This window comes from Trichosurus vulpecula, chromosome 5 (assembly GCF_011100635.1).
Source record: "Trichosurus vulpecula isolate mTriVul1 chromosome 5, mTriVul1.pri, whole genome shotgun sequence".
Classification (NCBI taxonomy): domain Eukaryota; kingdom Metazoa; phylum Chordata; class Mammalia; order Diprotodontia; family Phalangeridae; genus Trichosurus; species Trichosurus vulpecula.
Genome location: NC_050577.1, coordinates 145,983,163 through 146,003,797, shown reverse-complemented (window position 1 = coordinate 146,003,797; position 20,635 = coordinate 145,983,163). Strand labels below are relative to the sequence as shown.

General features: G+C 32.2%; 2 protein-coding genes across 2 annotated transcripts in view; one reads left to right on the top strand and one right to left on the bottom strand.

Annotated features, from left to right (window-relative positions):
- COG5 (component of oligomeric golgi complex 5) overlaps nt 1-20,635 on the bottom strand; it is a 368,496-nt gene that overhangs the window by 247,046 nt on the left and 100,815 nt on the right. The window lies entirely within an intron of this gene.
- Nucleotides 6,811-13,023, top strand: GPR22 (G protein-coupled receptor 22). The gene is made up of 3 exons (XM_036761813.1): nt 6,811-7,207; nt 8,178-8,428; nt 10,934-13,023. The coding sequence occupies exon 3, from the start codon at nt 10,959-10,961 to the stop codon at nt 12,258-12,260; it is 1,302 nt and encodes a 433-aa protein (XP_036617708.1). The 5' UTR covers nt 6,811-7,207; nt 8,178-8,428; nt 10,934-10,958; the 3' UTR covers nt 12,261-13,023.

Here is a 20,635-nt window from a genome sequence, read left to right as displayed (position 1 = left end):
GAATTGGGGAATTTAAAAAAAAAAAACTAGAACAACAAATTTAAAACCCCCCAATTAAATACCAAAATTGAAATTATGAAAATCAAAAGACAGATTAACAAAACTGAAATTAAAAATCCCACTGAATTAATGAAACTAGGAGTTGATTTATTTTGGGGAGGGAAGCCCGATAAAAATCGATAAATCATTTACTAATTTGATTTTTAAAAAAGAAGAAAACAAAATTACAAGTATAAAAAAATGAAAAAGGTGAATTCATGACCAATGAAGATAAAATAAAAGTAATTATTAGGAGCTACTTTGCCCAACTACATGCCAATAAATCTGAAAATCATAATGAAATGAATATTCACAAAAATATTTTGCTTGGACTGACAGAACAGGAAATAGAATGCTTAAACAGTTCTATCTTAGAAAAAGAAACTGAACCATAAATTAACTCCCTAAGAACAAAATCTCAGGACTAAATGGCTTTACAAGTGAGTTCTACCAAATGTTTAAAGAACAATTAATTCTAATAATACATACACAGTTTGAAAAAAACAAGAAGGAATCTACCAATTCCTTCTTTGATACAAATGCGGTCTTGATAACTAAACCAAGGAGAATCAAAACAGAGAAAGAAAACTATAGACCAATTTTGTTAGTGAATATTGCTGCAAAAAATTTAAATAAAATACTAGCAAGGAGATTATATCAATGTCTCAGAGATCATTCACTATTACCAGGCTCAATTTATACCAGAAAAACAGGGCTGGTTCAATATCAGTAAAACCATAAGTATAATTGACTGTGTTTACAACAAAAAGGACAAAAATCATGATAATTTCAATAAATGTAGAAAAAGCTTATTACAAGATACAATACCTATTACTGTTAAAAACATTAAAAAGCACGGGAATAGAGATTTCCTTAAAATGATTAAGTAGTATCTATCTAAAACCAAGAGCAAGCATTATCTGTAATAAACTAGAAGTCTTTCCAATAAGATTAGGGATAAAGACATCCTTTATCACCATCAGTATTCAATATTGCATATGAAATGCTAGCTATAACAATAAAACAAGAAAAGTATATCAAAGGAATAAATATAAGCAATGAGGGAGTAACAAAACAATTTAGTACTGGGTAATAAGTAGATTGGTAAGTGCAACAGATTAGGTACACAATATATAGAAGTAAAAGAAGGCAGTAAGCTATTTTTTGATAAACACAAAGACTCCAGCTATTTGGGCAAGAACTCAATATTTAACAAAAGCTATTGGGAAAAATGGAAAATATTCTGGCAGAAACTAGGCACAGACCAACATCTCACACTATATACCAAGATAAACTCAGAATGGATACATGATTTATACCCAAATGGTGATATCATAAGGAAATTGGTGGAGTATGGATGAAATTATGTGTCGGATCTAGGGATAGGAGAAAAGTTCATGACCAAACAAAAGATAGAAAGGTTCAGAGAAGGTAAAATGGATAATCTTGATTACAAAAAAATTAACACTTTTGCACAAATAAAACCAGATTCAGTTAAAATTAGAAGAAAAATAGGAAACTAGGGGGAAAATCTTTGCAGGAAGTTTCTGTAATTACGGTCTCATTTTAAAGGCATGGATAACTGAGTCAAATTTACAAGAAAAAGAGTCATTCCCCAAGTGATAAATGGTCAAAAGACAAGAATCAGCAGTTTTCAGAGAAAGAAATCCAAACTATCAGTAGCTACATGAATAAAATGTTCTAAATCACTAACAATTAGAGAAAAGCAAACTAAAACAACTCCAAGGTACCACATTATACCTATTACATTGTGCATACCCTCTGACCCAGCAATACCACTAGTAGGACTATATCCCCAAAGAATTCAAAGAAAGAGGAAAAGGACCCATACTATAAAAATATTTATGGCAGCTTTTTTGTGGCAGCAAAGAATTAGGAACTGAAGGGATGAGCATCAATTGGGAATGGCTAATCAAGTTACGGTATATGAATATGATGGATTACTATTGTGCTAGAATAAATATGGAAAGTGATTGTTTCAGAAAAACCTGGGGAGACTTATACGAACTAATGCAAAGTGAAATGAGTAGAATCGGGAGAATAATTTATATAGAAACAAGAATGTTGTAAAGGTAATCAAGTATGAAATTCTCAGTACCTATGATTAACACAATGACCAAGCAAAGTTCTAAAATTCATGAAGAAATATGTTATCCACTACCAGAAAGGGAAGTGATGCACTAAAGAGTGCAGATTCAATCATAATTTCCTCTAATTTGTTGTGTATCTATATACATATTTGTAATGGGTTTTATTTCACTTGCCTTCTCACTTGGTGAGGGAAGGGAAGAAAGAAAATTTGGAACTGAAAATAAAATTGAATTTGAAAAAGTGAATAAAAGTGATTTCTCCTTCTTGGTATTTCTTTTTTTGTTTGTTTTTTGGGGGCAGGGCAATTGGGGTTAAGTGACTTGCCCAAGGTCATACAGCTAGTACATGTGGCAAGTATCTGAGGCCAGATTTGAACTCAGGCCCTCCTGACTCCAGGGCCGGTGCTCTACTCACTGCACCACCTAGCTGCCCCCCCCTTGGTATTTCTACTGGCATTCTGTCTCAATCCTTCCTTTGCCCTGTTTATATCCTACCTTATACCATCCTAATTTCTACATGCTAAAGTTTTATTTTCCCACTAAACTATTAACCCGTGGAGGGCAGGAGCTGTGTGATATTTCATCTTTGTATCCTCCATTCCTAGCACATTGTGCAGTATTATTCATTATGCAGTATTATTCATTGTGCATTATTATTAACAAGCTTAGTAAATGTTTAATAAATTATTAAAAAGGAGATGCCATAAAAATATTTGGGTGAATTTAAATATTCCACCCCACTATTTAGTTTCAAACTACCTTTGCAGACTCTATTCATTCTATTCTTCTTCATATATTCCACATTACTTCCAAACTATACATTTCCCATTCTCTAACTTTATTCCTTCTCTATATTTGCTGAGTCTATCACATGCTTACCCTCTCCCATATTTCAGCCTGCTGAAATCCTTCTCTTCTTTTACAACACAACTGTTATTTCCCCTCACATTTTGTCATATATTTTTCTAATGTGCTTATTATATACTGTGTTGTTACTTAAATTATGTATTCTAAGATCATGTTATTCCTTCATGTAATGCTCTCCTTTCTATCTTTACCTGTTCACCACTTAGCTATCCATTAAGGCCCACTCAGAAAGTCAACTACTACAGGAAACCTTTCCTGATGACCCCAGCCAGTAATTACTTTCCACCTCACACATCACCAGCATTTTATTTTCGAACTCTCTAATGTTTTGTTTTCTTTTTACCTAACCCTGAGATTTTCTGAGTCTAAGGCACTCACAGGAGAAGACACTTCTATGAATATACAGACCTGCAATTGTCATTCAGCTTGGAGTCCTAGAAAATTGCCTGCAGAAGTGAGAGTATAAATACCTTCCCCAGGGTCACACATCTAGTAAGAGTCTTACTCAGTTCATATTGTATATAATAGCTATCTGCCTTAAATGTCTAACCTCTTATCACACCATATGCTCCCTATATAAACTTTGTCTCTCTTCCTCTGCCTAATATGGTACACTCCTGAAGGCAAAGGGTACATAACATTTATTGTATTGCTGCACTGTCTTGAATCCACTGCTGGGTTTTCAAAAGCTAAGCCAGCAGACCACAAGCTCTCACAGGACCCACAAAGCTGAGAAAGTTTTCAGTGAGAGGTCTGGTGATAGACTGTGTATCTGCTATCTTAAGATCTGCATGGCTACATTCAGAGGCTCATCATCAAGGGGTTACATACTGGATAATGAAGTTTTTCACTATGATACCGACTATTAAAGCATGGAGGGGTTTTGATATGAATAACTGAAAGACACTTACTGATAAAATCATTTAGTCTTTGAAATAAGTACAGGTAAACATTATGTGTATTAACTTCCTACTAAACTATAAGATCATGAGGGCAAAGACTATGTATTATCTAAACCTTCTACTTTTCATAGCATATACTGAAGTTTATCTGTGAACATGCCAATTCATTTATATCCCTCCAGTAGAAGTCAGATTAGAAACGCTGTCATTTTTCATTTTTGTAAGCCCAACTGCTAGAAAAATACTATATAGATAAGATTTGAATGCAAGTCTTCAGACTTCAGAACCAAAAGTCTTTCTACTACCATCGCCATCTGGAGTATTTTTCAACTTTAATGCTCTAAAATTATATTAAATTTATTAAGGACACAAATATGAGTATCTGAGTTTCTATGGTAACTTGATTTTTTGTCACTTTAAACTAATATGCTAAATTTTGCATTAGTAATTTATTTTCCATTAACTTAATTTTTAAAAATTATATAATACCTAAGTGGAAAGCATTGTGCTAGCAGCTACGCTTACAAAGATACAAAACAATCCTATCCCTGCTCCCATGTCTAATACCTGGAATGTGACATGAACACAGATTAGTATGAGGTAAACTGTGATAAGACATAATTGCTTCCTGTAAAGGAAAGACACAGGCAAAAAGCTACAAGAAAATTTAAAGAGAATATAAATACTTGCCCCTGGAGAAATTGGGGAAGGCTTCATGGAGGAGGTGCCACCCTAAGCTGAGCCTTAAAGAGCAAGAATGTTCTTAAGAAGTAGAAGTGAGGAAGAAATAAATTCCAAGCATGAGGAAGAACCTTTCTAAGTGAAAAGAGTTTAAAGATGGTAGGTTAGGGAACACCCAGTAGTCTAGTTTGGCAGGAATATAAATAATGTGAATAAAAGTGAAGGTAAATAAAACTGGAAAATTCTAGACTAAGAAGTTTGTATTTTATCCTGTAAGGAACAGGGACATTAGGAATATTGTTTTGTCAGCTTTGTGAAGGATGGATTGAAAAGGGGAGAACCTACAGGCAAGAATAAATAAAATCTGGATCTGAATCCAATGATCTATATATTTGATAAATTTGATGCTACAGGATATGTTGAGACTGTCTTCCTAAAAATAAATGAACTCTCCTTTTTAGTAGTCAAGTGTATAGCTACAAAAGTTCATGTAAAATAAAGCTATCATAATGTAATCTCTATCCAACCAAGCTACCAAGTCATGCTAATAATCCTACTCTGGAGTCAGTTTTGTATTAAAAACATGTGTCACATCAGTCTTTCAATATAGCTAGTAGACCAGTAAAATTCAAACTTTCTAAATACATGTAATTTTTTTCACTTTTAGCACGAGCAAATTTTTGACATAACAGGTTGTGAAGAAATTTTTAGAAATATACAAGGAGATTTTTCGTAAAGTATCTTCCAAGTTGTATACAGACAACATGCAATCCTCAATGTAGAACCTTAGCAAGTTATAAGGAGAGGATAAGGTAAGCTGTTAGATTATGTCAAAATTATATGTGAATTGCTTTGATGGAATATCCCTATTAACAAATTATAAACTGAAATCATTCTGCATTAATAGCAAAATAATACTTTTGAGGGTTCTGAAATGAGTAATAATCAAAATTATTATAATAATTCTAAGTGTATCTGCTATTTTATAAAAAAAACTATATAACTTTATAAAGGAAAATATATATATAATACCAAATTTTGAGAGTTCTTTCTGAGAATCTGAAAACACTAAATTAATGAACATTGAAAGGTATTCTATGCACTAGAAATCATTAAAGCCCCTTCCAGCTCTAAAACTATAGTACTATATTTTAAGTTAAAGCTTGCAGTTTTTTGGATCTACAGTATGAATTTTTTCTCTTGGATACATAACTTTATTTCCTGAAGTGGTCAATTTTTATCTTTGTCTAACTTATAAAACATGTAACTAAGTTACTTTGTTATCTTTAATGTCACTAGTGCCTTGCACATTCATTCTAGGTACTTAACAAAAGTTTCCTAAATTGCTTTCTCAGAGAAAACACACAAACATAAACGTCAAAGACAGCATTAACTACTAAAAAGAAATTATGTTAGCAAATGGCCCGTAAGTACAAAATAAAAGTATCACTAAAGGTGCAAAAAATATAATAAAATTTTATAGAATTTTTCTAAAACATACTATTAACCTGATTACTTGTATACGTGAAGATGAGTAAGCAAGAAAACCTAATTTTAAAAACATATTACAAATTAAATATCCTGATCATATTGTGATTAATATTCTGCTGCATTCAGTGCTTATCACCACAGGTTGCACATAGTAGGGACTCAGATATTTGTTGAATAAATAAAGGTATCTGTAATGATTTTAAATATGTTGTTTTGTTTAGACTCATTTGGAACACATTAAGAATAAAGACCTGCATACACATACTGGCTAAAATGCGCTCTGGTTCATAGTAAAGATGCAGTAGTTCCTTTTTTAGTTACAGGACAAAGAATTTCAACAAAAAGATTACATAGCACCAAGATATTCTTAAATATAATTATCAAAGGCTCTAAAAAGAATATATACTTTATACTGTGTAATTCTCTCCATCACTGCATTTTCTTCCATGCTGGCACTATTGAAGAACAAACCAAAATAGAGCAAATTATTTTAAAGATAAAGACTAATGAGTGCATAATCTATTCGAGAATCACATTCAATACATTTATAAATTTAGCCTTTTGAAAAAGCATCCATATATAAAACAGTGGGGGGAGAGGGTTGGGAGGGAGGGAAATCACTGCTATACATATGTAGCACAGTTTAAGCCCAACACAACTGACCAATCAAAATTAGTGAATGCACTGCATCTCTCTGCAGTGAAGAGAAGCGACAAGGTAGGCTGTCATTCTGCAAACGCTGCCCAGAACAGGCTTTCCTCTGAGAAGCACTGCTGTTCTTCTTTAGAAAGGCTGAATCTAAATGTTGCCTCTGGAGACAAGAAGCCTTCAGTATGTTAAATTACTTTCATTATGTATTTTCAGATGCTTATTGATTCCACAGTCGGAAGAGTGAGGGACTGCAGCAGCCTCTAAGCAGCCTTACATGTTCCATACATTAGCAGGAGTGCTGAAACAATGGCACAGTCCAGGAACATATTTTCATTAAGGTCATTTTTTGAGGAGATGTTTATGACCCTCTTCCCTCAGTACTCTGCTAACAAGTGAACGAAATGAATCAATCAAAACTGGAAATGCTTCAAATATATCAAGAATACAGCCAATCTTTAAGCAGAGGTAAGATATGTTCCTTATTAATTGCTCCTGAAACAGCATAATCTGTGCTTGGTAAAATTACTTTGGAAAAAGGATGGTTCAGCCTAAATTTTAAGAATTTTTGAGTTTAATTCTGCCTGTTGATAAGCATGTATTAATGTTTTTTTTATTTTAAAAAGCACTGCTTTGTAGACATGTAATTCTTTTAAAATGCATTAACTGAGTATTAAGGACATTTTCTGTTAATTCACTATGAAAACTTGCTTTTAAGTCACTCTAAACTAGCTAAATATCTTTAATGTCAAAATAGATTTTTTCCAAAAAAAAAATTTACACATATTGATGCATGAGCAAATTCTTTTAAGAAATAACAGGTTTACTATATAGCTGTTTTTCACTGCTTAATGACATCGGCACAAGCATGATAATGGATTTGTTCACAGAACAAATACTATATGTGCACTCACCTCTCTGCATTAGCTTATCTATTTCAACTATTTAAACCAAACACCAATGAAAATTTTACCTGTAGAATACGGATATGAGATTGGTTTGGGACAGTAAATTTCAAGCAATGTCCAAACAGTTATTAAACAAGCTGTATTGCTCCTAAGGTAGCTGATGCTTTGTCAAATTTATCACAAAGACAAGAAGATATCATAGTGTGTATAGGGTAAACTTACTCCAGAGATCTGAAAATACAAGCTAGCTTCAAATACAGAAATAGAAAACAGTTGTTAAGAAGGATTCAGCTTTTCTCTTTTTCTTTCACTGGCAGTATTAACACTATCATTAACTAGGGAGTAAATACAATTTTACGGAGTAAAAGGGTGCTCCTTATTTTTACATGGATGGTTTTAGGTCTAATAACAGACCTAATGTATTTTTATAAATAGGTTTTACATAAACATTATTATGGTAACTTTTTCATTGTTAATTTAAAATTAATAGACATCCTTTATCTTAATCTTTTTTTTCTTTTTCTTCCAAGGACATAAAGCATCTAATTCAGTTTTTGCTACTGACATTATGAAGAATGCAAATGACTGAACATCTTTCTAGCAGTCTGAACCACAACCTACAAGATATAATGTGTACTTCTAAAGACATAAAGGAGTTAAAGCAAAAACATGGAATAAGTCTGTATGACTGCTTGCATGCATAACAAATCAGTACTCTGAAGAGAAGACATTGGATATTTTCATAAGAAGAATGCAATGGTATATGGCTGAAAACAAAATGGTGAGCATTTTTAAAGGATTTTCTACTTTAAATATCAAAATTGTGGAAACAACTGATTCGTGAAGAAACAATGAAAATGAATTTTCAAAAGGAGAATGTGCATACTTCACCAGCAAGCTAAATGAAGCTATATCAGGTTTTCTGCACTACAAATTAAGTTATTCATATCAATTGTCACGATGACTAATGGATATTTTTTCTCTGAATTTCATGATCTGTTATGTATCCTTCTTTAATGAAAATAAACCAAATTAAATAGCAGATGGTCTTTATCAAAAGCTCATGAACTGGATTTTATAACATAAAGAAATTTATGTGATCAAGACATTAGTCGAACTAATGAACAAGAGTACTATAGAAACAAATGTCCAGTTGTAACAAAAGGATATCTAAATACATTTCTGAAGTCAGAAATCTGATGCCTCTATTTTTATTTTCACATAGCCTGGAAAATAAAAATATACAGTCACATAGTCCTCAAAATGGCAATATAATTAATATCACTTAAGAAGTTCTTGTTTTTATTAGTAGTGGCTTTAAAAAGCAAAAGAAACACAAATAATGTGTACTTGTCCTTAGAAATCTATCAGCCAATAAAATCTCATTTTAAAACATAAATCTTGCTGCTGAAGTGTTGGAACAAAAATAAATTAAATATTCTACAAGGCAGGAAATAGAACATTGCTATTTCACTGTTGCCAGGTGAAAATGCATGTCAAAAATCTGTCAATGACATCATGTATCAATTTTTGACAAACTGCCATAATGAGCTGAAAGACCCCTGAGGCAACAGAAAACAGGTAGGTCAAAAGATGCATGCACCCAATCACTGTTTAACATTTACAAGAAAAGAGACAGAACCCTGACATGAAGATGTATTTTTCTAATTATGTTTCTAACTTGAAATTTTTTGCTTTTATTTAATCATAAATCTAACTGATGTGACAAAGACCTGATGTTTAATCTGTCAGCTCAAAATATTTGGCACATTTAAAATTTTCCATTTTCACAGGATTTCAGTTTGAGTTCTGACCATGCCTTATTTGAAGAAATACGCCTTTAGTAATGTTCTGGTTTAAGAGAATTCAATCTTATAATCACTTAAAACAGCTTCTGAAATAATTTTTTAAGCTAACAATATAAATGGATCTACATCCTAGAATGATATATAAGCTTGGCAAAACCTGCAAAATATGAAGAGCTTAAGTTCAATTCTGAAGTTGATATTTCCTATTTCGTGCCTAAAAGACTATGATCACTTTAGCTGACATTTTATATTTCAAATATACGAAATGATGGCTGATTGGCTTTCTTTCAGAAATGTAAGATATTGTATACGTGACATCCGAACATGCTGAAAGATGCACGTTCCATCTGCAAATGGATCAACAGACAGTTACTAAATATGAATCTACATCACTAGCAATAGATGACATGTTCTAATTATCTTCAAAATTATTCATTTCTAATAATTTTAGAAGTACAACTTTAAAAACCTCCAAAACACATATTTCTGAGATTTCTCCAGAGTCTCATTTTTCACTTTAAACCCTGGATTTAAATAAAGCCAACAGTTACATACTTTAAAACATCTTGAAAATGCAAATTTATTATTGAGATATTAAATTTCAACTCTCAGGCTCCACAAAAGGGTGCGGTCATGAAATAAACTTTCCATGTGAAAGTTGAATGCCATCTTATTAAAGTTTCACTGTCCTGGTACACATCAAGGTGACTTCTTTTCATATCTTTTTAAAATCTTTTCACAAATTTGTATAATATAAAGTTCAATAACTAATATGAAATATTCTAATCACAGTACTTAAAATTTGGGGTATCATGGGGGAAAATCTTCTTGTGTAACCATAACACACTATTGGCTATGCAATGTATATTTTTCAAGTCAAGAATAGGAAAATAGTGTTTAAAAGAATCCTAATACCTAACACCTAAAAGCTGTACTTTTAATCTGAAATCTTTATACAGAAAAACATCTCAAAGGGAGATCTACATTTATACTACTTATAATCAATACTGAATATGCAATATGTATATTTTCTAACAATTTAGACTTTTTACTAAATTTTTAAAAGTAGTATTTATATATCAATGGATTTTAAAAGCATTTTGTCATTTCTTTTTTTAAAAATGAAAGCGAAAAGTTGTTTTTACAAAAACAAAAGATCTTTTTAATATTTAAAATGTTTTATAATCCATAAAGGAAAGCCTTAGATTGATAATTCTTCAAGAATAAATATATATGTACATATATACACACACATATATATGTATATGTACATTCTAAATGCCCTTTTACAACATAACACAGTGAACCTGATGAATTAAGACTGACACATTTTCTTTGTAAATTTTGCTAAACATCAAATTCAGAAATACATATAAGACTAAACAGATTTTTGACAGGAAGAGAACATATACACTGGGTATTTATCCAAATGATTACAAGTATGGAAATCAAATAGTTTATTTTATTTCACTTTCTAGGAAAAAAACCAACTGCTCCAAAAGAATGTGTTTCTCTCCCATTCCGGAAATCAACATGCAGTCTGAATCTAACATTACAGTCCGAGATGACATTAACGACATCAACACCAATATGTACCCATCATCATCATATCCATTAAGCTTTCAAGTATCTCTCACTGGATTCCTCATGTTAGAAATTGTACTGGGACTTGGCAGCAACCTCACAGTGTTGGTACTTTACTGCATGAAATCCAACTTAATCAACTCTGTCAGTAACATTATTACAATGAATCTTCATGTACTTGATGTAATTATTTGTGTAGGATGTATTCCTCTAACTATAGTTATTCTTCTACTTTCGTTGGAGAGTAATACTGCTCTGATCTGTTGCTTCCATGAGGCTTGTGTATCCTTTGCAAGTGTCTCAACTGCAATCAACGTTTTTGCAATCACTTTGGACCGATATGACATCTCTGTAAAACCTGCAAACCGAATTTTGACGATGGGAAGAGCTGTCATGTTAATGACATCCATATGGATTGTCTCATTTTTCTCTTTCCTAATTCCCTTTATTGAGGTCAATTTTTTCAGCCTTCAAAGTGAAAGCAGATGGAAAAACAAGACACTTCTCTGTGTCAGTAGAAATGAATACCACACTGAGCTGGGGATGTACTATCATCTGCTAGTACAGATTCCAATCTTCTTTTTCACTGTTATAGTAATGCTAATTACTTACACCAAAATACTTCAAGCCCTAAATATTCGGATAGGCACAAGATTTTCAACAGGGCAAAAGAAGAAAGCAAGAAAGAAAAAGACAATTTCTCTGACCACACAGCATGAGACTACTGATGTATCCCAAAGCAGTGGCGGGAGAAATGTAGTTTTTGGTGTAAGAACTTCTGTTTCTGTCATAATTGCTCTCCGGCGAGCCGTGAAGAGACACCGAGAACGACGAGAGAGGCAAAAGAGAGTCTTCAGAATGTCTCTGTTGATTATTTCAACATTTCTTCTCTGCTGGACACCAATTTCTGTTTTAAACACCACCATTTTATGTTTGGGCCCAAGTGACCTTCTGGTAAAACTAAGATTGTGTTTTCTAGTTATGGCCTATGGAACTACCATATTTCACCCTCTACTATATGCATTTACTAGACAAAAATTTCAAAAAGTCTTGAAAAGTAAAATGAAAAAGCGAGTTGTTTCAATTGTGGAAGCAGATCCTATGCCTAATAATGCTGTAATACACAATTCTTGGATAGATCCTAAAAGGAATAAAACAATTACTTTTGAAGACAGTGAAGTAAGAGAGAAATGTTTAGTACCACAGGTTGTTACAGATTAAGCAAAAAACAAGTTTTCACCAAATCCCCATTCCCAAGAAATTTGTTTTGTTTTAACTGTAAAAACATGACTGCCAAATAAGGAGGAAATTTTTAAAGTATTGGTTATACTGTAAAATTTCAATATTAAATGTTAAATAGATTAGGTCTTATATATTCAACTTCATTATTTAATGTATATGTTGCATGGCAGTTTGTTAAAGTAACATCATTGTGTATATTTTGTCATTATTCTGTCCACTAGAAAATATTCATGTAAGTCATATTTTCTAAAAAATTAAAATAAATGAATAGCCTTAAAACAGTATACACTTTTAAAATTCAATCAAAACCTGTATGCTTTATTTTTTAAATTCAGTTTTCTGAGCCATTTACCGTAGATACACTTAAGTTAATATTTAACTTGAATATCATTTTAATTTAAAACCTCAAATTATAATTAGAATTAATTTAGTTTCTTAAGCCAACCATTTTCTCACAATAACCCATATTTACTATAAATAATATATCAAAAAATTAACTTTACATATTCTTTCTTCTATCCATAATTACATATAGGAAAAAATAGCAACTCCTTTTCTCAGTTTTCGAGACTGAAAACCTGAACAGGCAAAGGATTTAAAAGAAAATTGCAATTGCAAACTCAGGTGTATCAATAAAATACCACATTATATAATGAAAAAAAATCTAAAGCAATGATTTTTATATGATGAAGGTGGCAATAAGCCTACAATATGTAGTTTTCACTATAGTAAAAAAAATACATTTAGGTCTTTCTTTTAAAAAGTGAATTGCATTTAAAAATTATTGGAATTAAATATACAAGGAAGGAATATAAATGGATTTTTTTATGTGTAGAGAACATAAGATACCACCAGCAAATCCTACTTTTTAATTTTTATAATAAACTTCAGAGCTGCCTCCAATATCAAATGTGATTTCTGTGACAGGACTGCAGCCTCACAGTACAAAAAATGCAAGTTTTATCTGTACCCTGGTTATCATTATCATCACAACACACCCATCACCATTTCTCCTTCTGTACTTCATTCAGACACAAAATTTTGAACATCTTCTTTTTTGTTTTCAATGGACGCTAGGAAACTATGAAATTATTGACTGAAATAATGATTCTAAGGCTTGCAAATGATTCGTGATCCAGAATAAGTAATGGTCATTCCAACTGAGCAAACTATGTCAAATGATTATTTTATTATTATTATGTAGTTTTTATCTCCTGGGGAGAAAAGGTGCTTATAAAAAATAAAGCTGTCTTGAATTATTTTCACTATCTGTATGCTATAACAACATAATAATAAATGCTAAAAATTGTTGGTAAAACAAGTTTTTAAAAGGCACTTTCCTCTTACCAATTCTTGAGAGTTCCTTCAAGTCATATTACCCCTATTTTCTAGAAAAGCACACTAAGGCTCAGAGAAGTTATTTAATCAGGAAATCCTAGAAATCAACCTGGAAGGGGCCTTGCATTAAGCGAGCCTACAACAAAACACAGGTCTTCTGAAAACAAAACCAGTTCACTTTCCACTAGGACTTATTACCTCAACATATAAACAACTGACTTAATCAGCATGACAATTTTTTTCATTTTTTTTTTGTACTTTCTTCTAAGGGACCTGAATAAAATACAAGTAGTAGCATTTAAAAAAATTTTCCCTTATAATATTCTAAACAAAAATTATACTGTCTTTCAAATTATCTAACTCCTTCACATGGATAAAAGGATTTGTTATCTTTGCCTTGCTGAGTATCCTAATTGTAAGAGAAAAGGAGTAAAATGCAACCAAATAAAGGTCATGAGGTCACAAGAGAAATAAGCTTATTATTTGGCACTAATGCTAACATACTATAGAATCCTGGCAAAGCCACAGCTTTCCTGTGCCTTATTTCCTAAATCAATTCAATAAGGAAGTAGAGGGAAAACAAAAATACCATATTTTGACAAAATATAGTATAAATAAGCAAGCATATTAATATAGAAAGAGCTTGAAAGTTTACAAAGCTCTCATTCCATCTCAGCACCTTGGGGTGATTTATTATTACACGTGATTTCTTCTGTGATACTGTCAGTGTAGTAAAGTCCCTGCGTAGGAATTCCTTGTACCACTGCAGAAAATAGAAAAGGCTTAGGGAGCTGCCTAAGACCTACCAGGTGGCTTGCCCATGGTCACAAAGCTAAATAGGTAACAAAGGCAGAATTTGAACCCAGATTTTCCTGACTCCAGGCCATTCTATTACCTAAACCATAATGCCTCTACATTCTCATTTTATAGATAAGGAAAGTAATGCCCAGAGATATTCAATGACTTAGAGTTGCAGAGATCAAAAATTAGGGAAGAAATTCCCCTTTTCATATGACACTGTTTCTCCAAATAGTTGCTCTTCAGAAACAAATAAAATTTCAATAGCAATAGTTTTTACAGAAGAGACCAAGTAATTTTTCAATTCCTTATTTAAAACATTTCCTTTAGTACTTAGTATCACTTAATATTCTCTTTTCTATGTGACAGCTTATTTTGAATAAGGTTTAAACTTTGACAGATCCCACTTGACAACAAGACCTTTAGTTAATTTTGTTTTCAAACAGAAATACAAATTAGTCCAACTATTCTTAGGATTCCATAGAAAAACACTCACAATAGAGTTTTAAAATATTTTAGTCTTCAATTCCAACAATTTCAAACTACCCAGTTTAAAAATCAATGTGTGACAGAAGTCTAACTGCTTCTGGTAGCCTTATGTTAAGTCTGAGGTAGTAAAGTGTAAAATGAAAATGTTGTAATTTTCCTATAAGCCATTATTTATTGCCTACATTTAGTATTTTAGATAGTCACAGAGGTGGCCTTTAAAAAGCATATTTGCTAGCCCCAGTAGTAACTCTTATGCCTTTTTATGCATATAAACATTTGTTCACTCATGAATTTAAGAGAGAAAAAATAATGTATTTACCTGATAGTCTCTAATAGCTTTTTAATTTGTTAAATAGTGTGTAATGGGTACATGAAGAGAGCACTTAAATAGATTTAAACTCATGCTTTTAAAAAAAAGCACGAGATTTACTTACATTAGAGGATTTAGTTTATAGAAAGTCAGCCTGACTAGCTTTTATTTTTAATTAAATATTTGATTTGTGGCAAACCATAAACAATTTTTATTTTCCTCCTTTCTTCTGCCTTAAATCCAGTTTTTTTTTAATAAGACAAGTGATTTTATTTTTCTTTTTATTTCCAAGAATTAATACATGAAGGACATAGTTGTTTGAATTTTTTCTGTAAAATAAAAATTGATAATGTAAAAACAAAAACAAAAAAGGCAATAGTAAAGTACTTAGTATATGTTCCTTAAAGCCTTTTGCAGCTTTCTTTTTTAAAACCACAGTCCAGAGAATTTTTTTTAAAACCCTAATATTAGGCTTTGAAACACGGATATAGGATTCCTTCCAAAGAGGATATAAGGAATGTTGACTGATCTGCTAAGGAGCTACTCTGTAAAAAGTATGGAGTTTATGTTCTGTTTGTTTCTTTTAACATGAGGAGGATGTTGTACCCATAAACAGAAACCTGCTGTACAGATGTTCATCTATTATCAAAATTAAATTATTCACAATTATCTGTTTAATGAAACTTGTGGTATTCACAATACATTTCTCTGTCTTTTACAGTATGTGCTAGTCTATTTTCTCATCCCTCCAAATAAGTTTGCCTCTTGCAATAAAAAACTTTGATTACCTCAAACTCAACCAAAACCCTAAAGTAAGAGAAACATTTTGCACTATACTTCTATATAAAAAATATGATAGATATACATGAGAATATACATAAATTAAGCAATATGGCAAATATTTCCCCAAATTTCCATTTTTCCATTTTTCCATGTCCATTTTTCTGAAAGAGAACAGGTTTATCTCAAAGTTTTGTTCAAAACAATTTTCAAGCTACATCCTAAGGTTAGTATACATTAACTCCTCACTAAAGTAACTATCATCAAAAAAAATTTCTAGTTAACCAGAAAATTCAATTATGCAGAACATCCCATTACATAAGTATGCCAGATAATGGATCATTCTATTTATGAGTCATTCTATGTATTTTTCTATATGTCCTTCAAAATAAAACACTGAAATTAAACATTTTCAACCAATTTTTAAATTAGTGATATAAATTATCGAATTGAAAAATTGAGCAATATTTGCTATTTTAATCACTATAATCATGCCTTACATTTATACACATTGACTTTCTTTAATGAGCACCAGGCACTTTCCCAACATAACTAATTTATTATTATATGTTTCATATATTATAGGATATATAGGATAGATTTTAAAATCTACTTGAAGGAGGAAAGAAAGGTAAATTTGGTGATAAAAAGCACAAGGCTGTTAGAAGAACATGAGTAATATGAGTAGAACAGAGGGGGAAGGAGAAAAGTAAGATAAAAGAGCATGTATTTTTTTCTCCTCTCCAGTAAATGACAAAGGAGAAAGAAAAATGGAAAAATAGAAATTTGGGGAAATATTTGCCATATTGCTTAATATTCTCATGTATATCTATCATATTTTTTATATATAAAAGTTCCATGATAGAAGGGACAAGGAGCCCAGATGTGCAATCTTAATGAATGTTAACTGTAAAGCTGTTAAGAAGCAGAATTCTGAGTAAGAAAGGGATAAATAGAAAACAAGAAAACTGGGGAGGGAAGGAGAATTTAATAAGGCAGAGCACACAGGATGGCAATAGTCCCCTTGGACAATGTGGTAAGAGCCTAAGTTCTAAGGAAAAAGGTAAGTCATATTAGAATAGAAAAAAAACAGCACAACAGGTTACAGAAGAGGGGTAATAATTATCTAAAATCTAGCCTCTCAAAAAAAATCAGCAAAACATGAGCAAATTTAGTTTATAAAAACCATTAAGGAAAAGTAGAACTAAATATTAAAACAATGCATTAATGAAAGTTTGGGAAACATACCTAGCTCTGGTGAGGGATGGTACATATTTTGTGAGGCATTTTTGTCACTGTTCAGTCATTTAGTTGTGTCCAACTCTACATGACCCTGTGGACCATACTGTCCATGGCGTTTTCTTGGCAAACATACTGGAGTGATTTGCCATTTCCTTCTCCAGTGTATTAAGACAAAAATGGAAGTTAAGTGACTCGCCCAGGGTCACACAGTTAACACATAACTGAGGTCAAATTTAAACTCGGGTCTTCCTAACTCCAGGCCCAGTACTCTATCCACTGTGAGGTATAAGAGTAACACATTAGAGATTCAACAAACCAATTTATTATGAAGAAATCATAAGTACTATATGCTGGAACAATGGTTTATTCTAGTCAGTATCAAGAAGTGAAAACACTCCCTCTTCTACTTCCCTCTCTTCTGTGTGCCACTAAATATAACTTGCAAATACATCCAAAGAAGTGCTTTGTAAAGTGCTTAACAGTGTTGAGTGTGTCAACAGCAAAATTAAATAAATGTCTACATTTCATCATAGTCCAAACTATTATACTAAAATATTACATAATATACATTCTCCAGCTTTGGGCTTGCATGTGCCCATGTGTGCATGTACACACAAGTTCCAAAGAATTCTTAAGTACTATTTATTTAATTACACTGAAGTATATCTAAATGTAGAATCCATTCAGGTTAGAAGTCCAGAAAATTGTATAAAATACATTTCAGAAATTAGTAAGGAAACTATTAGAATATTCTCTTAATGAGCAACATGACAGATTATGTTTAATATCGATGAAGAAATAGTATGAAATTCAAGTTGATATATTTCATTTGAAAGATACAAACGTTAAACCTATTTTACTAGGGATAAAAATCTGAATTAAATCATTTGAGATCTGAACCTCCAACCCAAGAAAGTTTAATCTGGAAAATCAGATTTCTGAACCAATAAACTAGTTCCAATGAAATAAATTATAGGAATATACTGTGTATTTACACAGTAATTACAAACCCAATAAAAATGGAAGCACTTTTCAAGAGAAAAAGATGACAAAATGATCTCGTACTCAGATAGTAGATGGAAATCAAATTATTTCTCTTATTTGTCCTAAGATTTGACTAATGAGTTGGCTGCAGATTCAGGATTTTACCCTAACCAAGTAGAATCCCCTCTTACTAAAGGAGCAAATATATTGTATTAAGACAAATGAGATGTCATTAAATTGCTTTAATTTAATATTTATTTCTGCAGAAGAGAAAAGATAGTAAATTTGAGTATAATATTCATTCTTAACAAATTGCCAGATTGACAGAAATAGTACTATGACTAGTTAAAAGTAGTGCAACCATCTTGTTTAAGTATATTTTTTCCATTTATTTTTACAAGCCTACAGCCATGATTGTTGATCTTTACAGATTCACATTTTCTTATATTAAGTGATACTGATACAGTTGTCATCACAACAAGTACCTCTACCTGACTTTGGTGCAAGGCTAGAGAGAAAAAGCTGGTTACTGCCAAGAGAATTCAATTATCAATCAAAAGTAATTTATTAATCAATCATTCAAGTACTTATTTAAGTATCTATTAATATGTCAGCACTATGCCAGGCACTGGAAATAGAGACAAAAACAAAACAAACTTGCCCCACAGAGATTACATTCTATCTATATTTACAAAAAAGTAAATATGAAGTAAGTTGTAGCGACAGGAGAGGGGAAGCAAAACTAGTTGGACAGGAATCAAGAAAAGTCTTGAGCTTGTAGGAACCTATAGATTCTCAGAGATGGAAGTGAGGAAGGAATACTAAGAAGCAGAAATGAGGAAACAGTGAATGCCAGGCAAAGAAGTTAGCCACTGTAAAGACCGAGAGATATGGGATGGGATATACGTGGGAAAGCAAGATGGCCAGTTTGGCTAGAATGGAAACAACACAAAGAGTAGTAATTTATAAGGCTGGAGAGGTAAGATGAAGGCGAACTGTGAAATGCTTTAAAAGCCAAAGACAGGATTCTGCATTTTATTTAGAGTCAAAAGGGAGTCACTGGAATTTTCTGAGAGTGGTAAGAGCTTTAAGAACACCACTTTGGCCACTCTGTGGTGGATGAATTGGAAAGAGAATAATAGTACCACTGCATTACAAATTTTTCGCAGGAAGAAACTTTAGAGGTAATTGAGTTACCCCTCTATTTTAAGATAAAGAAATTGAGGCTGCAAGAGGTAAAGTGATTTGTGGAAGGGTCACATGGCTAGCAACTATCTTACTGTGAACATGAATGACAAGATGAATGATATTGCTAACAAATATAAGAAATAGGAGTGTGCGGGATGGATGACGACAGAGTTCAGCTTTAGGCAGAGGATCAAAGATCAAAGATTAGGAATAGAGGGAATCTAAAAAGCTCCACCATTTTGTGAATGAGGAAATCAGACTTAGACAATATAAGTGATTTGACTAATGTTCCATAGGAAATAAGTAACAAACCCAGGATTTGAACCTAGATCCACAAGTAAAAATAAAGCATGCCTTCCACCATAACAGAGATTTGAATTTTAAGATGACTGTGAGGCATCCACCCTGTGTGAAGAGTCCATGATATAGAACTGAGCTCCTGAGAGAGAAAAGAGATGGACATAGACCTGATAGTCCCTTGCATAGAGATAATTTAATCTATTGGAGCTGATGGGATCCCAAAAAGAAGGTGTATAGAGAGAGGAGAGAAGTGAGTGTATGACAGAGTCTTGGACTATACCTGCAAGGCCCTGGAAAGACCAGGAAAGAGAAGAAAAAGCAACCAAACAGATAGGAGTCATGAGAATCCAGAGAGAAGAGTAAGCCAAGTAAGCTATTTGAAAGTATCAAAATGATAATTAAAAAGGATTAGGACTAAGAAAAGACGACTAAATATGGCAATGAAGAGAAAATTCATAATGTCCAAGAATTAAAGATAGCTCTGAATTCAGAGGACCCCAGTTCAAATCCCCCTCTAATGATTACTGCTTTTGAGACCTCAGACAGTCACAACCTCCTTGGGCCTCATTTTCCTCATTTGTAAAATGAGGAAGTTAGATTAAACAGCCTCTAAGTTCTCACTGAATTCTATAACAGATCTATGTTCTCATGATCCTACTATATTAGACATCCACCTATGCCGCTGATTAATTACAGAAAGCAATCAACCAATAAGCACTTATTAAATGCCTCATACATAATGTGCCAGGTACTGTGTATATCTTCTAGTGTTTATACTGGGGATACAAAGAAAAGACATAGTAAATAATTTTTCCAAGACCAAACTTTATTAAAATACTTCTAAGAGAGAAATTATATAGCTGAATAAGTCCTGTCACGGCAATTTTTCAATGTCTCAAAATTTTTATTGCATTTTTCCGCCAGC

Excerpts from the sequence above, each read along its gene's own strand:
- GPR22 (XM_036761813.1), top strand. The coding sequence starts at position 10,959 with ATGTGTTTCTCTCCCATTCCGGAAATCAACATGCAGTCTGAATCTAAC.